A 22,533-nucleotide genomic window follows, 5' to 3' on the forward strand; every position below is an offset into this window, starting at 1 on the left:
TGTCCCTGAGTTCCTTTGACTGAAGTTAGTAATCTACCACTTGAGCCTACTGCGCCACTTCCGGGTCTTTCTGAGTCATTGATTAAAGAGTGTCACAGACTTTCCCGCCCCAGCCGATTTCAAACCGCGATCCTCAGATCTCAGCCTCCTGAGTAGCTAGGATGACAGGCGTGAGCCGCCAGCTGGGATCGGAAGCATGAGCTACCATGCCCAGCTTGTTGTTGTTGTTGTTGAGATGGGGTTTGCCCTAACTCTTTGCCTGGACTGGCCTTCAAACATGATCCTCCTCACCTCTGCCACTGGAATAGCTGGGATTACAGGTGTGAGCCACGGTGCCTGGCCTCCCTCTAGCGGCCTTTAGCTGCTTAGACTGGAGATGTGGCTGCTGGCTGGGGAGGTCGTGGGGGGGCGGGGGTGGGGGGCTCAGGGTCACCCCCGCAGCCAGCCTCTCTCTCACGGCTGTCTTTCCTTCCTTTGCAGCAGCTGCAGGTGGTGCCATTGTTCGGGGACATGCAGATCGAGCTGGCCAGATACATTAAGACCAGCGCTCACTACGAGGAGAACAAATCCAAGTGAGTGCCTGCCGTAATGTGTCTCGGCGTCCTCGACAGCACCCAGCCCTGGGCAGGGGGCCGGGGGGCCACTTCAGCCCCTCCCTCCTCCCCAGAGCCCCGGCACCCGCACCGGCCCGCCGCCCATCACCCGCCGGGGCCGCCCCCGGGGAGGGGCGTCTGGAGAGAGATGCTGCCTCAGTTTCTCCTTCCCCGGCTCAGGTTTTGTGGCCACGCAGTAAGTACGTGGTGGAGCTGTGGGTTCGTGGGTGGATCTGGCCGCAGGGAGGGCGGACAGCGCCATCTGCTAAGTGCCTGGGGTCAGATCTCGTGAGAGCTAGGGGCGTCCGGCCCCGGCCTCCGCCCATCTCAGCTCCTCACCCCTTTGGCCCCACGTGGAGGAAGCCTGGCCTTGCTCTGCTGGGCTGACAGCTGAGTCACCAACAGACGCGAGGGGCCCCGAGGGGCGCTCGCTGGAGGCTCACGCCTGTCATCCTCGCCGCTCACGAGGCTGAGATCTGAGGATTGCGGTTCAAAGCCAGCCCAGCACAGGAACGTTCGTGTGATTCCTCTCTCCGCTTTACCAGCAAGAAGCCCAAAGTGAGCCAGGCACCAGCGGCTCACGCCTGTCATCCTAGCAAGCGCAGGAGGCTGAGATCTGAGAATCGAGGTTCGAGGCCAGCCCAGGCAGCCAAGTCCGTGAGACTCTTGGCTCCAATTAGTCACAGGAAAATCCGGAAGTGGAGCTGTGGCTCAAGTGATAGAGCACTTGCCTTGAGCAAAAGCAGCCCAAAGACAGTGCCCTGAGTTCAAGCCCCAGGACACAGACACACACACAGACACACACACACACACACACACACACCGGAAGTGGAACTGTGGCTCAACTGGTAGAGCACCAGCTTTGAGCACAAAAGCTCAGGGATGGTGCCCAGGCCCTGAGTTCAAGCTCCAGAATCAGCAAAAACAAATGAACAAAGGACACTAGCAGAGGGGCTTGGTCACCCTGGGCTGGAGCTCAGCCACGGGGACCCCAGGAACTGGAGATCCGCAGTCTGCAGAGGAGCTGGGACCCCCTCCTCCCTCACCCCCCCAGCCTGGTTGCCCAGAAGACGGGCAGGGGGCCGGGCTGGGAGTCATGGGTTCGAGTGTTCCGGACCCTACAGAAGTGACTGCAAGACACAAACAGCGACGTGCAAGCGGGTCCCTCTGCCCGGACCCCAGCACTGGACAGAGGAAGAGGAGCGAGGGGTGCTTTCATGCACCCCATCCTTCTATTTGGGCTGGTTTTCCTACTGGCGTTGTTCCACAGAGAAGGGAGAGAGGAAAGGGGGGGAAGGGGGGGAGGGGCAGGAGCCGCGGCTGCGCACAGGGCCGCCCCTGGGAAAGAGGTCGCTTGCGGGGTCCTTGGCTCCAGTGCCAGCTCTTGCTACCTCTAGCAAGGCTGGCAGGAGCACACGCACACACGCACGTGCACACACACCCGTTGGCTCTGTGTGGAACTGGTAAGTTGTCGGCTGGGAGGAAAGGACGCCAGGAGACCAGATCGTCACTGCAGGAGCCAGAGAGGCCCGGGGAGAGGAGGATTGGGGGTGGAGGCCTAGTTTCTCTGAAAGAGAAACTGAGGGAAAGCCTCTTTGTTTTTGGTGGCTTGGTACAAACCCCCAGCCTGGCCTGCTGCCTGGAAGGGCGGCCTACACCACGTGAGAGGCTTGCCACTGCTTGCCCAGAGAAGAGGAGGAAGAGAAGAAAGGGGGGAGGAGGGGAGAGGGTACAGACTATTTATTTATTTATTTTGGTGAGTAACTGGAGATAAGAGTCTCAGTGACTTTCCTGCCCTGGCTGGCTTTGAACCGCGATCCTCAGGTCTCAGCCCCACGAGTCGCTGGGGTTACAGGCGTGAGCACCAGCACCAGCCGGTGGGATCCCTCTTTGAAAGTCCCTTTGGCGTGACTTGGCTGCTCTGGCTCTTGCTTGGGCCCCCGTCCTGGAGGACTTCGCTTTTTATCCTCTGTTATCTGGACTTTCGGGGGGGGGGGACGGGGCGGGGGGAGGAGGCTGCAGCGGGCTTTGGTCTCTGTGATCTCAAGGTGTTTGGGGGAGAGCAGGTGCAGGCTCCAAGCATGCCTGCACGATTCTGAATCGGGGAGGAGGAGGGGAGAAGGAGGAGGGGGAAGAGGGGAGAAGGAGGAGGAGGGGGAGGAGGGGGAGGAGCAGGCATGCTGCCCCACACGGGCCCGCAGCACTGTGCTTAGCGGACTCCACCGAGCAGGGCTAGAGCTAACCTGGGTTCCACGCAGAGCACAGGAGTGAGTGGAAGGAGCCAGGGGGCCCCCCCCAACGCTGCGGTCTCCCCACCCCCCCAGGTGGACCTGCACGCAGAGCAGCATCAGCCCCCAGTACAACATCTGCGAGCAGATGGTGCAGATCCGAGACGACCACATCCGCTTCATCTCCGAGCTCGCCCGCTACAGCAACAGCGAGGTGAGAGCGCGGCGCTCTACCACTTGAGCCACAGCCCCATTTCCAGCTTTTTCTGCATATGTGGTGCTGAGGAATCGAACCCAGGGCCTCATGCATGCTAGGCAAGCGCTCGACCACTGAGCCACCTTCCCAGCCCCTTTCTTTTCTGTTTTGATTGGACTGTTTTGGGTTTTTTGGGGGGTGCGGGTGGGGGTGGGTGCTGGGGCTTGAACTCAGAGCCTGGGCACTGCCCTCTAGCTTTGTTGTTGTTTTGTTGGTCATGGGACTTGTGCACTGTCCCTCAGCTCTTCAGCTCAAGGCGAGCGCTCTACCACTTGCGCCACAGCGCCACTTCCGGTTTTCTGGTGGTTCATTGGAGATAAGAGTCTCACGGACTTTCCACCCACGGCAGCTTTGAACTGCCAGCCTCAGATCTCAGCCTCCTGAATAGTTAGGATGACAGGCGTGAGCCACCAACGCCCGGCTTGTCCTGTAGTTTTTCTGCTCAAAGCTCACATCCTACCACTTGAGCCACAGCGCCACTTCTGGTTTTCTGGTGGTTAACTGGAGATAAGAGTCTCACAGATTGTCCTTCCCTGGGCTGGTGGCTTTGAACCATGATCCTCCCATCTCAGCCTCCTGAATAGCTGAGGTAACAGTTGTGAGCCACCCGTGTCCTGCTTTTTTGTCTTGTTCTGTTACTATGGAAACATGAGCAAGTCACAAGCCTCAGAGATAAGATGGCTCTGCAAAAGGAGGAAAAGCTGATTCCCTACAGCCTCCCAGCCCCCGAGCTGCAGTGACCCGCGGCGTTTGAGTGTTTAGGGCTGGGTCTTTGGCACTCTTCTGTAGAAGTCAGCGCACATCTCTTTCCTTGGCCCCTTCATGGTGGAAGACCCATGTGCTCACTGCTGCCCCCCGGTGGCCCGCGGTGATCATGGGGACAGACAAATGGGGACAGGCTGACAGACACAGGGTGGGCGTGAAATTAGTGGCCCACATGGACAAGGTCTTACCCTAGTCTGCCTACTTCTGCCCTGCCTCTCCTTCCTCCTTCCTTCTTGCCCTCTCTCCCTCCCTCCTTTCTTCCCTCCCTCCTTCCTTCTCTCTTTTCTCCTCTTTCCTTCCTTCCTTCCTCCCTCCCTTCCTTCCCTCCCTTCTTTCTTCCCTCCCTCCTTTCTTTCCTCCCTCCTTCCCTCTCTCTTCCTATTTCTCTCCCTCCCTCCCGCCTTTCTCCCTTCCTCCCTCTTCTCTTTCTCCTTTCTTTCCTCCTTTCCTCCTTCCCTTCTCTCCCTTCTTTCTCCCTCCCTCCCTTGTTTCTCTTTATTCTTTCTTCCTTTCCTCCTTTTACCTCCTTTTCTCTTTCCCTTCCTCCCTCCTTCCTTCCTTCCTTCCTCCTCTCTCTCTTGTTTCTTTCTCTTCTTTCTTCCTTCCCTCCCCTCCCTCCTTTTTTCCCTCCCTTCCTCCGTTCCCTCTCTCCCTTCTTCTTTCCTCCTTTCTTCCTGCCTTCCTTTCTCGGGATCAAGCCTCAGGTCCACTACTCGAGCTATATCCCAGACCCCAAACCTTTAGCTTTCTTAGCAAATGTGTCCCTCCGCCAAGCTGGGCATGGGACTCATTTAAATTCTCATAAGCCAGGGCCGGCTGCTCCCTAGTGAGGATGCGTGGCTGTAAGAAGCACGGGCAGCCCTGGGTGTCATGGAGATGGAATTCGGGGTCCCCCCCAGCACCCACACCCTTGGGTGCTGAGGGCTCCTGTGTGAGCGGCGTGGTCTGTGCATGGCTCACACATGCGCGCGCACACACACACACACACACACGCACGCACGCACGCACGCACGGGGTAAGTCCCGGCCTCCCGTGGCTCCCTCGGCCTGGGGCTGCGTACATTTCCACACATACTCCGCACCCAGCCACACGTGTGCACTGCAGATGCACACGCCTCTTCCCAGACCTTCTCCGTCCACCATGTGTGAGCGGATTGCACACGGGGGAGAGGGCAGAGCGCATCCCCTATGCGGGGCTTCCCTGTCCCTGCGAGAGTTCTGGTCCATCAAGAGCCCTCAGCTCTGAGCACTGCTGTGAGCACCTTTTGTGAGACTACCCATGCAATAATATACATATACATACATGATCATTCCTGCTGCTAAAAGTGCTATATGACCTCTGTCCCTGCACCGTGAAATCACCCAGCAGCAGCCCAAGAAACGAGCTCCGCGCTCCGGCCGGTAGGCTCAGACGTTCGCTTGCAACACAAGGGCTGAGCACCACGGGCAGAGAGTCTTGCACGGGCCAGCCGTTGACTGACGGGTGCCACGGGCACCGTGAGGCCCGGCCACACACCCACACGCCTGCGTACCGCGTGGGAGCCACGTCCACGGCCGTAGGTGGCTGTGGAGTATTGCACACGCTGCAAAGGTCTGTGTGTATCACAGCTTTGTAACCGGCCAGTCACGTCTCCAAAATGCTTCCCCAAATCAACTTTAGTGATTTGTAACGGGCATTCTATCTGAAATAGAACCAAGAAACGGGGGATTCGCTGTCCTAAGAGACAGTTGCTGCCAGGCACCCGTGGCTCACGCCTGTCATCCTAGCTCCTCAGGAGGCTGAGATCTAAGGATCTCAGTTCGAAGCCAGCCCAGGGCAGGAAAGTCTGGGAGCTTCTTATCTCCAGTGAACCACCAAAAAAAAAGCCAGGAGTGAAGCGATGGCTCAAGTGGTAGAGTGCCAGCCCGGAGCAAAAACTAAAGAATAACGTCAAGAGCCAGTGCCGAGGTCCTGAGTTTAAGCCCCAGAACAAGCACGAAAACTCTCCCTGTGCATGGATGCCTTCCCGAGTGTCCCTGCAGTCGAAGCCACTGGAAGAGGAGCAGAGGGCTGAGTTCAGGGGTCCGGTGCGTGGCTGTGCGTGGCTGGTGAAGGGCTCGGTCTCCGCCCCGCTTCGCAGGTGGTGACGGGCTCCGGGCTGGACAGCCAGAAGTCAGACGAGGAATACCGCGAGCTCTTCGACCTGGCCCTGCGGGGCCTGCAGCTCCTGTCCAAGTGGAGCGCCCATGTCATGGAAGTGGTAGGTGGAGGCCGAGGCTCAGGTGGTGGAGGCCGGGGGTGGGGAGGTGGAGGCCGGGGGTGGGGAGGTGGAGGCCGGGGGTGGGGAGGTGGAGGCCGGGGGTGGGGAGGTGGAAGCCGAGGCTCAGGTGGTGGAGGCCGGGGGTGGGGAGGTGGAGGCCGAGCCTCAGGTGGTGGAGGGGGAGGCAAAGCACACCGGCCCCACACTGGCCTGTGCGTGTTTGGCACGCGTGTCTCCGCTCTCTACCACGCGTCCTCGGCAGCCTGCACCCAGGGTATTTTCAGTCCGTGTGCACATGTACAGAACTACAGTCCAATCGGGATAACTTCCACTGCTTCCAAAGAAAACCATGCGCGCTCACCTCCAGCCCCTCCAGCCCAAGCATTCTCCTTTCCCTTTTTGCCCAGGGCTGGTGCTCTACCCCCTGGGCCACACCTCCAGCCCAGGTTTTTGCTGGCTCATGAGTAATGGAGTACCACAGACTGGGCTTGGGTCTTAGCCCTATTGAGATTTTTTTTTGGAACTCTCCGCCTTTCGGCTAGGCATTCTACTCTCTATGGCCATCGTGTCTTCCGTTCTAGATGTTTCTTACAAATAAGATTGTAGAGTGTGTGGTCGTTTGTACCTGGCTGCTTCTTTTTCTTTTTTTCGGTCGGTCCTGGGGCTTGAACTCAGGACCTGGGCGCTGTCCCTGAGCTTTTTCACTCATAGCGCTCTACCACTTTGAACCACAGCTCCACTTCTGATTTTCTGGCCGTTCACTGGAGATAAGAGTCTCATAGACTTTCCTACCCAGGCTGGCTTTGAACCGAGATCCTCAGATCTCAGCCTCCTGAGTAGCTGGGATTAAAGGCGTGAGCCACCGGTGCCTGGCCACTGGCTTCTTTGAGTTCCCCGAGTCAAGGTTCAGTCCCATTGATGAGAACCCTTTCCTTTTTCGTGGTCAGTAATATTCCACTGCACAGGAGCACCCAGGTTTGCCTCAGGCTTGGCACTGAGAGGTTCTCGATTGTTCTCTCCGCCAGTACTCTTGGAAGCTGGTTCACCCCACAGACAAGTTTTGCAACAAGGACTGCCCGGGCACGGCGGAAGAGTACGAGAGAGCCACGCGCTACAACTACACCAGCGAGGAGAAGTTTGCCTTTGTGGAGGTAGGAGCGGACTCTGCCGCCGAACCTCCGCCGCTGAGCCTCCACTGCCGGGCCTCCGCCGCAGACCGCAGCCGCCCTGGATGTTCTGGCCTTATGTCTCAATTTGCACACCCTTCTCTGTCCCCTCGTCCCATCCAGAGCTGGGCACCTGTGGCTCACGCCTGTCATCCTGGCTACTCAGGAGGCCGAGATGTAAGGATCGCAGTTCAAAACCAGCCCCGGACAGGAAAGTCTTTGAGACTCTTATCTCCAATTAAACACTAAATAAAGCCAGAAGTGGAGGTGTGGCTCAGGTGGTAGAGCATTACCCTTGAGCAAAATAAAAAAACTCAGGGACATTGCCCAGGCCTTGAGTTCAAGTCCTAAGACTGCCGTTTCCCCGCCCCCTCACACACACACACAAAGTTGCTATTCAAAAACAATGAGAGATTCATATACAGGTTCACACCTGTTCACTTCACTAGAAAAATGGGCTGAAAGAAAACACAGCAAAAAGAAAAAACAAAATACCAAGCAGCTGAAAGAGACCCGAAAATCCTCAGGCAAAGACACACGACCCCGCCTTCGCTTCCGGCTTTGTGCTGGTTCGTTGGGAGGTCCGTGGTTAGTGGACTCTCCTGCCTGGGCTGGACGTAGAACCATGATCCTCCAGATCTCAGCTTTCTGAGCCGCTCAGATTATAGGCGTGAGTCACAGGCGGCTGGCACCCGTCCTCCTCCTTGCTTGACATACATAGCTGTACGTCTTTATGGGATCCAGTGCGTAATGATAAGATAATAAGTTGGGTGCACGGGACCCCTCTTGGGTGTGGGACTCCTCTCCAGTAGCCCTTTGGAGGTGATGCGGTGGTGAAGCATGGCAGGGAGGGGGGGCTGGCAGGCCTGACCAGCGCCGTGCCCCTCAGGTGATCGCGATGATCAAAGGCCTGCAGGTGCTCATGGGCCGCATGGAGAGCGTCTTCAACCAGGCCATCCGGAACACCATCTACGCCGCCCTGCAGGACTTCGCCCAGGTGACCCTGCGCGAGCCCCTCCGGCAGGCCGTGCGCAAGAAGAAGAACGTGCTCATCAGGTGGGTCTTGGGGACACGCCCCCCCCACCGTCCCCCTCGCCCCCCAGCCGAGCACTTCCCAATCAAGGGGGACTCGCTGCAAGTCAAGCCAGACTCAGCTTCCCGGCTAGCCTGTGAACGAACACAGCTCCCCCAGCAAGTTCTAGTAGGTTCCCCGAGGAGACTGAACACGGAAGAGGGGCGAAGCGTGTGTCTTTGGATTTGAGCCCAAGGCCAGCGCTGGCTAGCTGTGTGCTGGGCGGGAGAGTCAGACCGATGCCTCCGGGCCTCGGTTTCCCTTGTCTGTAAAGTGGGTACAACGAAGCCAGGCGCCCGGGGCTCGGGCCTGGGAATCCTAGCTACTCAGGAGGCTGAGATCTGAGGATCGAGGTTCAAAGCCAGCCCAGACAGGGAAGTCCATGAGACGCCCATCTCCAACGAACCACCAGAAAGCTGTGGCTCGAGTGGTAGAGCATTAGCCCCTGGACAGAGCCCAGGCCCTGAGTTCAAGCCCCATGACTGACAAAAATGGGTATGATGGTACCCCCCCCCAACTGCGGTCCCCAGTCACGGGGGGGGGGGGGCCTTGATGGAGGGACGGCATGCCGTGTGACCTCAGTCCACTAAGTCAAAGCCGCCATTGGAACCCCAACTCCACACACGTCACCAGACTCGCGGCAGCTCCTCTCACCCCTGAGGGAGAGCGATTCTCCCGTCCCCGCTCACCCCAGCGTCCCCCCCACTACGACACCCAGGGGCACCTGGGGAAGGCAGCTTCCCCCAGGGTGGGAAGGGACAGGAAGTCCTCCTGGCGGGCCCCGCCTCCTTCTGGTGGTGAGTCCCCGCCCCCCCCCCCCCCCCAGTGTCCTGCAGGCCATCCGCAAAACCATCTGCGATTGGGAGGGCGGCCGGGAGCCCCCCAATGACCCCTGCCTGCGCGGAGAGAAGGACCCCAAAGGGGGCTTCGACATCAAGGTGCCCCGGCGGGCCGTGGGGCCATCCAGCACCCAGGTGAGCGCTCGGGCCGGCCAGGCCGCCTCTGGTCACCCTGGACCCCCGGGGGGGGAGGGGGGGAGGAGGGCCTCTGGCTGGGGGAGGGGCGGGGGGGGAGCCGCCGCTCTGAGGCTCAGGAGACCTGGATTCTAGTCCCAGACCTCTGTGTGATGTGACCTTGGCCACAACCTCTCTGTGCCTCAGTTGTGGGGGTTGGTACCCTAGTCAACATCGCAGCTGGTGCGTCTCCAAACCCCGCCCCACCCGAGCCCCCCCAAAGCCCAGGAGTGGAGTGTCCACGCGTCTCTCTCCGTCCCTTTGATCACGCCCAGCCCCTCTCCCCGCCGTGCCCGCCCTCCGCACGCTCTGCCTCCCATGTGCTGAGTGGCGTCGGGCAAGCACCCGGGCCTCTCCGAGCCCTGTCTCCTCTCTAACATGGCGACAATGAGTACGAGGCTGGCTGCTGCCTTCCTCACCCCCACACCTCGCCTCCCAGCCTCGAGGACGCGAAGCCTCCACCCCTCCAAGACAGTCACGTAGTCAGAAGCGCAGTGGAGCCGGGCTCCGTGGCCCACGCCTTCATCCTAGCTACTCAGGAGGCTGAGATCTGAGGATGGAGATGCGAAGCCAGCCCGGGCAAGAACGTTTCACGAGACTCATACCTCCAGTGAACCACCAGAAAAGCAGGAGTGGAGCTGTGGCTAGAGTGGTAGAGCGCCAGCCTTGAATGAAAAAAAAAAAAGCCATGGGATAGCAGCGCCCAGGCCCTGAGTTCAAGTCCCAGGACTGTCACACACACACACACACACACACACACACACACACACGATGCTCAGTGGTCCACTGAAACCTCACGGCACGCCACACCTGTGGCCTTCCATCCTGCAAGAAGGGAAGCTGATTTCCCGCCATGTCCAAGGGACACGGAGCGTGGCGGGCTCGCTGCGGGACTGGGACAGCAGGTGCTTCTCACTGGAGCTGTTGGGGGGGTCCTGCGGACCCCGGGCTGGGTGTGGGTCCCCCACTTCATAGCACGCATCAGCCTCTCTGTGCTGTGAGTCTGTCTGGAGCCCCTCTCCCTGTGTGTGTGTGTGTGTCTGTGTGCACGCGAGCGTGTGTGCATGCGTGTCAGGCAGACCGACGCCAGGCGAGTCGGGTGGGGTTGGCCTAGCTTTCCTTGGCTTTTAGCCTCCAACCTGTGTGTGCCGATGTAGGCTGGGCCGCCTGGGGACGTTCCCCCCTAAGTCCTCGGGAACGGTAGAGTCAGAGCACTCTGGCGGAGTGAGGAGGAGGCAGAGGAGCAGCAGCAGCAGATGGCAAAGGGAGGGAGCTCTGTAGGGATGCTGGCTTAGGGGAGGGACTGTTCAGGGACACCCCCACCCCCCCAATCAGAAAGGGGTGCTTGATTAACCCTGCCACCCCTGGAGTCACCCCAAGAGAGAGCGCAGCCGTGGACCCTTGGCCCCCATCCCCCCCACCCCGAAATGGGGAAAACCTGAGGCCCAGAAAGGGCAGGTGACTTGTCCCGAGTCACAAGGTGAGTCCCAGATGGAGTGGGGGAGGGGGGCCCAAGAACCCAGGTCTCCTGGCCCCGCCCCTCCACCCCCCTCCTTCCCGTCTGCTCTGGTGAATGGGTGGAGGGGAAGGGCCGGCCCTGCCCTGGTTGAGTCTGGGTCAGTGCTCGCAGCAGGTTAGAGCTAGCACGTCCTTGGAGGCCATGGATAGAGCAGGGGTTGGCTTTCTCAGCGCTCGCCCCCCCCCCCCCCGTCGGGGGCGCCCTGTGAGGGCCAGGCCCGTGGCGTGCGAGGTGGCGGGCAGGAAGGAGCGGCTGGGAGGCTGGAGCGTCTCGGCCACCTGGCATCGGTCACGTCTTCCCCGTTGTATACAATACCTCTTGCTTTTCTCTCTCTCTCTCTCTCTTTCTCTCTCTCCCTCGTCCCTGTCTCTCCCGCCCTCCCGTCCCCGCCTTCCCCCTCTCCCGTTGTGTCTTAGGCCTGCCAGTGGTCCCCGAGGGCTTTGTTTCACCCCACTGGTGGCACACAGAGCCGAAGAGGCTGCCGATCCCTGGTATTCCGCCGGCTGGCGGGGTGGGGGGGGTGCCTGCTCCCTCACGGCCCCTTCTGGCCCTCAGATTCAGTGGCGTGGAAAGGTGTAGCTCGTGGCAGAGAGCGCGGTCGCGTGCCCTGTGCACACAGGGCACATTGCACGCAGCTCCCTGTCTGTCTAGTAGTCTCCTGTGTAAGTACTGATGTTAAGTACTGCTGTCGGCTCCAGGCAGGTTGTGCGGTGTGGCTCCAGGCCACCAGGGGGCGCTGTCACTCACAGACACACTCAGCAAATGGGATCGGAAACTGGCGGCGGTGGGTGGGTGGGGTGGGTGGAGCCGGGCGGGGTGGGGAGCACTCTTACCCTCCTCCCGTTGCACACCTCTTCAAGATGTTCAAGATGCACCGGGCCAATCTGAGATGGCATCTGGTCTACCCGACCCCCCCCCCTTCCCCTCTTGTTAGACACCACAACTGGAGCCCAGAGAGGGGGCCTGTGCTCCTAAGGTCACACAGCAAGTCAGGAAGACCTCCTGGCCTTGTACCCAGGTCTCCTGACTCCCAGCACAGTGCCCCACCCATGGGACCCAACCATGGAAAAGGTGGGGTGACCACAGTGACACAGAGCAGGAGGGTCTCCCCGATACCACCACGGGGCGAAGCTGGGCAGTGCTGCCCGGGAACTTCAGGTCCAAGGGCTGCCCTGGGCATCAAAAGGAGCTTCCTTGCCAGCTGGCCAGTTTCCCCTCCTGGAGGTTTTCACAAGGGTTGTCAGTGGTGGAGCCAATGGTGGAGCCATCCGCCATGTTGCCAGACCCTGGATGGCTCACACTCACACACACACACACACACACACACACACACACACACACACACACAGCTTTCACAGTGCCAGATTTGCTGCTCCACCTAGACAGTAATTTGTGAGGGAAGAAAGGAAGGAAGGAAGGGAGGGAGAGAGAGAGAAGGAAAGGAAGAAGGAAGGAAGGAAGGAAGACAGATCCTACAAATAACCTTCAGTAACCTTTCCCCCAGGGTGGAGGCCCAGCCTTTGGCTTTTGACCTTGACGTTGACCTTGCCCTCTTCCTTTCTTTCTCCAGCTGTACATGGTGCGCACCATGCTGGAGTCTCTCATCGCCGACAAGAGCGGCTCCAAGAAGACCCTGCGCAGCAGCCTGGACGGGCCCATTGTCCTTGCCATCGAGGACTTCCACAAACAGTCCTTCTTCTTCACCCATCTGCTCAACATCAGTGGTGAGCGCCGGGGCGGGCGGGGCCCAGGGAGGAGCCAGCGCCCAGCCCCACCAGACCACACCCTTGATTTCCCCGGTGGAATCTGGGAGATGGGCGGGGCATCTGTCAGGACCTGGCTGAAGGTGTCTGATCATTGATGACGGCCAATGGATCGGGCTGCCACGCTAGCCCTCAGGGCTCGGGAGAGGCCGGCCATCCTCAGCTGGGAATCCCCGGCATGCCAGAGTTGGGCAGGAAGGGCAGAGGGAGACCCCAGGATGTGTGAGCCTTGATAGTGCGTAAAAGAGAATGATGCTAGCAATGTAGGCACCCATCCGAGGCAGACAGACAGACCGACACAGAGAGAGAGACACAGAGACTGTCTTGGGGTGTTCTTTCTGTTGTTGCTGAGTTTGGGCAGTGCTGTGCTTGGAACTCAGGGCCTTGTACAACCGGGTGTTGTGCTGTAGTAGTTTTGTTGTTGTTTTCAGAAAGTCTCACTTTTTTTTCCCGCCCCAGGCCAGCCTCAAACTACTCTCCTCCTTAGGTGCATGCGACCCCACCTGGCTTCTTGGTTGAGATGAAGTCTCGCTTTTCTTTTTCTGGGCTTTGGGCCTTGAATCTTGATCTGGCCCATCTCTTGAGGCGCTGGGATGACAGGCGTGAGCTGCCACGCCTAGCTCTAGAAGCACGTGTGTTAGACTTCGGCTGTGTTTTCAAGATAACTCTGTGAAGGGGGGGATAGAAATGGTCCCACAACTCCCCCCACCTCCTCTCACCACCTCTCCCTGTGCCCGCAGAAGCGCTGCAGCAGTGCTGTGACCTCTCCCAGCTCTGGTTCCGAGAGTTCTTCCTGGAGCTCACCATGGGCAGGCGCATCCAGTTTCCCATCGAGATGTCCATGCCTTGGATTCTGACGGACCACATCCTGGAGACCAAGGAGCCTTCCATGATGGAGTGAGAGGCGGGGCCTGGGCTGCGGGGGCGGGGCCTGGGCTGCGGAGGCGGGGCCTAGGCTGCAGGGGCGGGGCCTGGGCTGCAGAAGGCAGAGGCCTGGGTCTTAGGGGCAGGGCCTGAGTCACAGGGGGTGGGGCCTGGACTATTGGGGCAGAGCCTGAGCTGTGGGGGTGGGGCCTGGGTTTCAGGGGCGGGGCCTGGGCCGCAGAGGGCGAGGCCTGGGCTGCAGGTGGCTCCCCAGGCCTCATTCGCCTCCACTTTGCCCAGCGAGGCCGCCCAGTCCCGGGGTCCGGCCTGGCCCCGGGTCTTCCCCTCACTGGGCCCCCCTTGCGCCTCGCGGGAAGCTCGGATCCACCCCCCCAGCCAGTTGGTAAACCACCCGCCCTCCCTTCTGCCCCCTCTTCCCCCCCGCAGGTATGTCCTCTACCCGCTGGACCTGTACAACGACAGCGCCTACTACGCGCTGACCAAGTTCAAAAAGCAGTTCCTGTACGACGAGATCGAGGCCGAGGCGAGTGAGCTGACTGATCGCTGGTGTTGGCAGGCGCCGGGGACAGGCTGCTGTCACGCCAGCGCCTCCCGGGGCTGGGATTCCAGGCGGGAGCCACCCTTCCCTGCTCGTTCTTTGAGATGAGATTTCCCAAACTCTGATTTTTCCTTTTCTTTCTCCTCCCCTCCCCCTCATACTGGCCTCAAACCACAGTCCTCCTATGGCTGCCTCCCAAGGAGCTGCCTGGAGTGGGGGGGAGGGGGGAAGAGGGTTCCCCTGGGGATCTGGATGCTCCCAGTCCAGATCAGAGCCCCCTCCAGGCCCCCCCCCCCAGCCCCCCAGGCCCTGTGCTGTGTGTGAGCCTTTGAATGAATTCGCTCTGGGGCTGAGCCCCTGACAGGGAAAGAATCAATGATGAACCCTTCCACACCCCCCCACCCCCCCCCACCTCCCCCCCCCCCCCCCACCCCGCCACAAGTGTGCCGGTATCTTCATACCCTGCTGCAGCCCCAGCCCCATGTGCCCATACCCCACCGTTGTCTTTCTCTGGCCTTGGTCTCTGCATCAGGATCGCCATAATCTCCTGTGGGTATCACACAGCACTGACTGCAGGAGACTCCCACGTTAACAAACCAGAGTGATTCGTTGAAGCCCAGTGTGGAAGTGGGGGGGGGGGAGCAGCTTTTACATTTCTAACCATGTTATTATAATCAGATTGGCAAAGTAAAAACAAACATCCAAGAACTGTAAAAGAAATAGAACCGAGACAACCTATGGGCAGTGATGGCCGCTGGGTGGCTCTAGGGCGAGCCCAGTAAGTATGAAGCCAGGGAGGTGACAGGTGGAGGACTTCACATCCGGGTCAGGGCTGAGGAGTGGCACCATGATGGGGAGGTTGGTTCCCCTGCAGCTCTTTTGGGCTCTGTGTGAGCTTGTGCTTGAGTTTGTTTCTGTGCGCATGCGTGTGCACACCAGTCCTGGGGCTTGAACTCAGGGCCTCACACTGTCATTTGGCTTTTCACTCAAGTCCGGTGTGATGTGGGAGTCTCACAGACTTTCCTGCCTGGGCTAGCTTTGAACCATGATCCTCAGAGCTCAGGATATAGGCGTGAACTTCGCTTCATCTGTTAACTGAGTACCTTGATTTACAAGGGGTAATCAGACTTACTTGGACACAGCCTCCCTCCCTCCCTTCCTCTCTCTCTCTCTCTCTTTACTGTTTTCCTTCAAAGCTGACATGAAGTTCAGAACATGCTTGGGGGAGGGAATGCAGCCCCAGCCACTCCGTTCCAGTCCCTGGAGTTTGTGTAACGGCCATCGGGTGGCGCTGCTGTGTGACTGTCCCCGCTTCCCTCCTCAGGTGAACCTGTGTTTTGATCAGTTTGTCTACAAGCTGGCGGACCAGATCTTCGCCTACTACAAGGCCATGGCGGGCAGGTAGGAGAGCCGGGGCTGGACGCAGCCATCCTTCCCAACGCTGTGTCTAGAGGGCACGCCTCCCTGCTCCCCTCTAGGAGCACGTAAGGAGAAGAGAGCTGTTCGGTGGGACTGGGCTGGGTGCTAGAATCCTTGGAGAGGAGCGATGGGCAGATACGGTGCCAACTTCATGGGGCAGAGAGATGCCGATGAGACAAGGAGGTTATGTGCTGTCTTACGAAGGAGGCCGGTAAAATGCAGGGCTTGGGGGAGCGGAGATAGAAAGGCAATATGAAAGCAAGCAATATGTTCCTGGAAATTGCAGGCAAAGGGAACTTCCTGTGCTGAGTCCCTATGGCTGAAGTAGCAAAAGTCCTAGAGCCTGCCTGGTTCGGGTGTTAATGCCGGTTGTTGTCCCGCCGGTAGCCACGAGAGGGCACTGTGAGGAGCTGGGAGAGGAAGGCAGGGCAGATCAGCACCTGGGCATTTAGTGCGCGAGGCGGGCTAGTAGCTTCATGGTAATTTGCTGGCCCTTTAAAAAAAAAAGTAGAAGTATGAGCCAGGCCAGGTGCTGGGTAGCACAGGCCTGTAATCCCAGCTACTCCTGAGGCTGCGATTTGATGATTGAACAGCCAGCCTGAGCAGAAAAGTCAGCTAGACTCCATCGCTAGAATAACCACGCAGAAAATGTGGACTGGAGGCAGAGATCAAGTGGTAGAGCACCAGCCTAAGTAAGCCAGCTGAGCAAGAGCATGAGGCCCAGAGTTCAAATCCTGATGAAAAGAGAAAAAGTCTGGAGAAGGAATGGGAGCGAGGATGGATGTGTGAAAAGCAGACAGGAAGACAATGGAGAAGCTAACGCAGAGACACAGCGGGTTTTACAGAATCCTGACATTACTGGGGGTGTGTTAACTAAACAGGAATTCCTGGTTGTGTGTGTGTGTGTGTGTGTGTGTGTGTGTGTGTGTGAATTCAGTTGGGGCAGCCTGGGCACTATCCCTGAGCTCTTGTGCTCAAGGCTTGTTAGTGCTCTACCACTTTGAACCACAGCTCCACTTCCAGTTTTTGAGTGGCTAATTGGAGATAAGTGTCTCACGGACTTTCCTGCCTGGGCTGGCTTTGAACCGCAATCCTCAGATCTCAGCCTCCTGAGTAGCTAGGATTACTGGGTGAGCCACCAGCGCCTGGCTTACAAATTCAAATTTTTATGTCAGCACAGTAATGGGAGTGAGTGTCACAAGCCATGCGCTCACAAACTATGAAAATGGAAAATGTCATGTTGCACATGTATGCACGTGTGTGTGTATAAACATTGTGTGGGTCCTGGTGTGCTTGAACTCAGGGCCGTGCTCTTGCTCAACTTTTTTGCTCAGGCACTGGTGCTCTACCACTTGAGCCACACCACCACCTCCAACTTTTTGCTGATTAAGTGTAGATAAAAGTCTACTGGAGGGCTGGGAAGGTGGCTCAGAGGTAGAGCGCTTGCCTCGCATGCATGAGGCCCTGCGTTTGATTCTTCAGCACCACATAAGCAGAAAAAGCCAGAAGTGGCGCTGTGGCTCAAGTGCTAGCCTTGAGCTGAAGAGCTGAGGGACAGCGCCCAGACCCAGAGTTCAAGCCCCACGACAGACCAAAAGAAACAAAGAAGGCTACCAGAGTTGTGTTCCCCGGGATGGCTAGCAGCCATGATTGTCCAGTCTCAGCCTCTGAGCGCCCAGCGCCCAGCGCTCCGCGTGCTTATTCATGATCAGTCTCTCACAGCTAAGGTGTAAACTCCCTGAAGACAGGAACCCCACATCTAGAATGTTCCCTGGGTTATACTCAGCACAGACTCAATTACCTTGTAGTAGACAGACAGACAGAGGCAAGCAGCCCATCTGTAACTGACTTTTTTCCCCCCCATTCTGAGCTCCTGGCTGGAACTAAGCGTCCCCCAGCGGCTTGCAGACAGCGCTGTACTGCGGAAGGGAGAAGCCGTGGGTAGAGCAGGTCTGCGGCTGAGCGAGGGAGGTGCTGTTCACCCGGGGGTTTAGTGGATCTGTTTCGCTTGGTTTTCCCAGCGTGCTCTTGGACAAACGCTTCCGGGCCGAGTGTAAGAATTACGGGGTGATCATCCCGTACCCGCCCTCCAACCGCTACGAGACGCTGCTGAAGCAGAGACACGTGCAGGTATGGGGTGCGGGGCGTGCGGGGGGGACGTCGAGAAAGATGGCACCTGCCACCTTCGTGCCCAAAGCCAGGGTGCTGTGCCCAGGAACTGCCCAGTGGAGGGATTCTGAGACGTGGGTAAAACCCAGTCAGAGCCTTACGGACTTTGCTACGTCGTAGGGTTCCTCTCCTATCTGCGAGCTTGCCTCGGGAGATCGGGAACCCCCAAAGCCTCGCATCCTAACCTGCAGCAGCCCCCTCCCCTCCCCACTTTCTGATGGGCAAATCTCCCCTGGAGAAGGGAAGCGGATCGTGATGCCTTCAGAATGGATCCCAGCAGACCAGCCAGGGCAGAAACTGGGGTCCCTGTATGTGTGGGGGTGACCCCGAGGGAGAAGAGTTACCCTGGGGAGCTGGAAGACGTTGTAGTGAGCCCAGCGGCCTCCGTGGCCGGCGCCCCAATGGACGCTGAGCCCCCCCCCCCGCCCTTGGCCAAACGTCTATCTCCTCTGCCCTCTGTACTTTTTTTTGGGGGGGGGGTCCCCTGGTTCTTGTTAGGGGCCAGAGCTGAGACCAAAAAGGCGTTGGGAAAAAAAGGAAACCCCTCTTAACCTTGACAGTCCCGCACGATCCCCTCGCTGTGAAAACTCCACGGGAAGGGAGAGAATTGTACGAAAAAAAAGCAACATGTCCGCCACCTCAGCCAGCTCAGGGGCACGGAGAGCGATGCTTTGGGGGTACTCTGTGCACCCCACTGCAGCAGCGGGAGAACCCCCCCCCCCAGGACTCAGAGCCCTGACTGGCGTGGGCAGAGAGGACCGTTACCCTGAGCGAAATCACAGCTGCGCGCCGGCGCTCAGCACCGTGCATGCACTCGGCGCTCAGCACTGTGCGCTGGGTGCACACAGCAGGTGCTCAATAAATGCTGCTGGCATCTCCCCAGCAGCTGCAGCCCTGCCCTGCGTGTTCCCGTGGCACGGGGCCGGGGAGGGGACACTGCAGGCCCAGGAAAGAGGCAGGAAGAGCCTCGGGGCTGAACTTGGGGCTCCCCGCACCCCGCGTGCCAGCCTGCCCTCCCCCAATGAGTCCCAATTTTCCCTGGTTTTCCATAGTTGAGAGGACAGCAGGGATCTCCCAGGGTGTGTGTGCTCACTCTGTGTGTGTGTGTGTGTGTGTGTGCATGTGTGCGTGCTCACTGTGCACATGCATGCTGTGTGTGTGCGCGTGCATGTGTGCGTGCTCATTCTGTGTGCGTGCATGTGTGTGTGCACGCGCGTGCTCTGTGTGTGTGTGTGTGTGTGTGTGTGTGTGGCAGGTTACACACACACACCTTTTACCCATGGGGAACACGTTGTGGATATCAGGACATTTCACGGTGCGTGTGCCAGCCCACAAACAGCAAACACCAGCTCACCCAGATGCTGAGCCAGACACCGCCTCCACGCAGCCCTCCAGACTCCTCCCCTCCCCAGCCCAGCTTCCTGCCCGCCTGCATTTGATGGACAGGTGTCTGAGAATTCTTACCGAACTCCCCTCCTCTCTCCACCCTGCCTTTCCTCCTCCCCTCCTCTCCCCTCCTCTTCTCTCCCTTTCTCCCCTCCCCTCCTCTGCCCCACCCGCTTCCCCTGCCACCAGCTCTTGGGTAGATCCATCGACTTGAACAGACTCATTACCCAGCGCATCTCTGCCGCCATGTACAAATCCTTGGACCAGGCCATCAGCCGCTTCGAGAGCGAGGATGTGACCTCCATTGTGGTAAGGGGCTGGGGAGGGGGCTGGGGCTGGGGCTAGGGCTGGGGCTGGGGAGGGGGCTGGGGCTGGGGAGGGGGCTGGGGCTGGGGAGGGGGCTGGGGCTGGGGCTGGGGAGGGGGCTGGGGCTGGGGAGGGGGCTGGGGCTGGGGCTGGGGAGGGGGCTGGGGCTGGGGCTGGGGCTGGGGCTGGGGAGGGGGCTGGGGCTGGGGCTGGGGCTGGGGCTGGGGAGGGGGCTGGGGCTGGGGCTGGGGAGGGGGCTGGGGCTGGGGAGGGGGCTGGGGCTGGGGAGGGGGCTGGGGCTGGGGCTGGGGAGGGGGCTGAGGCTGGGGAGGGGGCTAGGGCTGGGGAGGGGGCTGGGGCTGGGGCTGGGGAGGGGGCTGGGGCTGGGGAGGGGGCTGGGGAGGGGGCTGGGGCTGGGGAGGGGCCTGGGGCTGGGGAGGGGGCTGGGGAGGGGGCTGGGGCTGGGGAGGGGGCTGGGGCTGGGGCTGGGGCTGGGGCTGGGGAGGGGGCTGGGGAGGGGGCTGGGGCTGGGGAGGGGGCAGGGGCTGGGGAGGGGGCTGGGGCTGGGGCTGGGGAGGGGGCTGGGGAGGGGGCTGGGGCTGGGGAGGGGCCTGGGGCTGGGGAGGGGGCTGGGGAGGGGGCTGGGGCTGGGGAGGGGGCAGGGGCTGGGGAGGGGGCTGGGGCTGGGGCTGGGGAGGGGGCTGGGGCTGGGGCTGGGGCTGGGGAGGAGGCTGGGGAGGAGGCTGGGGAGGGGGCTGGGGCTGGGGCTGGGGAGGGGGCTGGGGCTGGGGAGGGGGCTGGGGAGGGGGCTGGGGCTGGGGAGGGGGCTGGGGAGGGGCCTGGGGCTGGGGAGGGGGCTGGGGAGGGTGCTGGGGCTGGGGAGGGGCCTGGGGCTGGGGAGGGGGCTGGGGAGGGGGCTGGGGCTGGGGAGGGGGCTGGGGCTGGGGCTGGGGAGGGGGCTGGGGAGGGGGCTGGGGCTGGGGCTGGGGAGGGGGCTGGGGCTGGGGAGGGGGCTGGGGCTGGGGAGGGGGCTGGGGCTGGGGAGGGGGCTGGGGCTGGGGCTGGGGCTGGGGAGGGGGCTGGGGCTGGGGCTGGGGAGGGGGCTGGGGCTGGGGAGGGGGCTGGGGAGGGGGCTGGGGCTGGGGCTGGGGCTGGGGAGGGGGCTGGGGCTGGGGAGGGGGCTGGGGCTGGGGAGGGGAGGAGGGTTCTGCTCCCGGTTGCTGCGTGGGAAGTGTTGTTAGCTGTACTGGGAGGTGGAGACGCCCCCTGCCCCCCATCGAGGCTCAGCTAGCTGTGCAGGGGGGGGGGGGGGGGCCCTGGGAGCCAGCCAGGGCACAGGAGGGGCGCGTGGTGGGTGTCCTGCCGGCTCTGCTGCCCCTGCCCGGAAGCTCTTAATCCTTGTTTCATGTGAGACCCCACGAGTCCTGTCCTTATCTCCTCAGTGAGAGAGAGAGAGGCTAAGAGCAAAGGTGGAGCCCACCAGAACATACCCCCCTTTTGGTCAATCATGGGGCTTGAACTCTGGGCCTGGGCGCTGTTCCTGGGCTGCTTTTGCTCAAGGCTAGTGCTCTACCACTTGAGCCACGCGCCACTTTGGGCTTTTTCTGTGTAAGTGGTACTGAGGAATCGAACCCAGGGCTTCACACATGCTGGGCCAGCAGTCTGCCTCTGAGCCACCGTTCCAGCCCTACCATTGCCAATATTCCATAGCAAATGATCTCAAACACCCAAAGCCCAAAGTTCCCGTGTGTCAGCCTAACAGCAAGAGCTAGAGAGGTCGAGGCTCGTCCTCGAGCCTGCGGTGAGCGGTCGAGGCTCTCTATCGATGGTGACACCAGGGCTCAGGAGAAGGTGAGCGGGTGCGGGGGATTCTGGGTAAACTCTCCATGGCCCAGGGCTTCTCTCCCGTGGCAGGAGCTGGAGTGGCTGCTGGAGATTAACCGTCTCACACACCGGCTACTCTGCAAGCACATGACCCTGGACAGCTTCGACACCATGTTCCGGGAGGCCAATCACAACGTCTCGGCCCCCTACGGCCGCATCACCCTGCACGTCTTCTGGGAACTGAATTTCGACTTCCTCCCTAACTATTGCTACAATGGCTCCACCAACCGGTACGGTGCGGGGGGGGGGGGGGGGGTCCCTGTTCCCCGGGGTGGGGGGGCTGGGCTGGCTGCCTGCTCCCCAGGGGGTCGCTTGGACTCGTGGAGCCTCTGGGCCAGAGAAGGGCAGCAAGGAGTCGAAGCAAAGACCATCTCCTGGTGGGGTCCATGGAGCCAGGTGGCCCTCAGGGGACGCTGCTGGCTCTGCAGCAGGGAGGCTGGGGGCGGCCCTCGCCGTGGGCCATGGGCCCACGGAAAACCCTGCGGGATGCAGCAGCTGCAGCAGAAATAGACACGCGTCAGCCTCTTGCCTTTAGAGACCCTGGATCACACTGGCCGTGCAAGGATATCCACGCGTCTACCCATGGAAGCGCAGAACAGACCCACCCAGCACACATGGGCAGTGCAGAACACACCCGCACAGCACACACGGTCAATGCAGAACACACCCAGACAGCACACACGGTCAATGCAGAACACACCCGCACAGCACACACGGGTAATGCAGAACACACCCGCACAGCACACACAGCCACTGCAGAACACACCCACACAGCACGCACGGGCAATGCAGAACACACCCGCACAGCACACACGGGCAATGCAGAACACACCCGCACAGCACACACAGCCACTGCAGAACACACCCGCACAGCACACACGGCCACTGCAGAACACACCCGCACAGCACACACGGGCAATGCAGAACACACCCGCACAGCACACACGGGCAATGCAGAACACACCCGCACAGCACACACAGCCACTGCAGAACACACCCGCACAGCACACATGGGCAATGCAGAACACACCCACACAGCACACACGGGCAATGCAGAACACACCCGCACAGCACACACAGCCACTGCAGAACACACCCGCACAGCACACATGGGCACTGCAGAACACACCCGCACAGCACACACGGGCAATGCAGAACACACCCGCACAGCACACGGGCAGTGCAGAACACACCCGCACAGCACACATGGCCACTGCAGAACACACCCGCACAGCACACACGGGCAATGCAGAACACACCCGCACAGCACACACAGCCACTGCAGAACACACCCACACAGCACACACGGGCAATGCAGAACACACCCGCACA

General features: G+C 60.4%; 1 protein-coding gene across 1 annotated transcript in view; it reads left to right on the plus strand.

Annotated features, from left to right (window-relative positions):
- Positions 1–441: 441 nt before the first annotated feature.
- Positions 442–22,533, plus strand: part of LOC122125028 (cytoplasmic FMR1-interacting protein 2) — a gene marked incomplete at its 5' end in the record, with an annotated part of 54,783 nt that continues 32,691 nt past the window's right edge. The window contains 14 exons of the mRNA XM_042699594.1: positions 442–572; positions 2,918–3,035; positions 5,962–6,081; positions 7,107–7,232; positions 8,137–8,303; positions 9,146–9,293; positions 11,268–11,342; positions 12,422–12,575; positions 13,355–13,511; positions 13,926–14,022; positions 15,362–15,438; positions 17,478–17,586; positions 19,201–19,320; positions 21,232–21,431. Coding sequence (XP_042555528.1) covers positions 442–572; positions 2,918–3,035; positions 5,962–6,081; positions 7,107–7,232; positions 8,137–8,303; positions 9,146–9,293; positions 11,268–11,342; positions 12,422–12,575; positions 13,355–13,511; positions 13,926–14,022; positions 15,362–15,438; positions 17,478–17,586; positions 19,201–19,320; positions 21,232–21,431 — 1,799 coding nt within the window. The remainder of the gene's footprint in view (positions 573–2,917; positions 3,036–5,961; positions 6,082–7,106; positions 7,233–8,136; positions 8,304–9,145; positions 9,294–11,267; positions 11,343–12,421; positions 12,576–13,354; positions 13,512–13,925; positions 14,023–15,361; positions 15,439–17,477; positions 17,587–19,200; positions 19,321–21,231; positions 21,432–22,533) is intronic.

Source organism: Dipodomys spectabilis, unplaced genomic scaffold (assembly GCF_019054845.1).
Source record: "Dipodomys spectabilis isolate Male_0828 unplaced genomic scaffold, ASM1905484v1 ptg000258l, whole genome shotgun sequence".
Classification (NCBI taxonomy): domain Eukaryota; kingdom Metazoa; phylum Chordata; class Mammalia; order Rodentia; family Heteromyidae; genus Dipodomys; species Dipodomys spectabilis.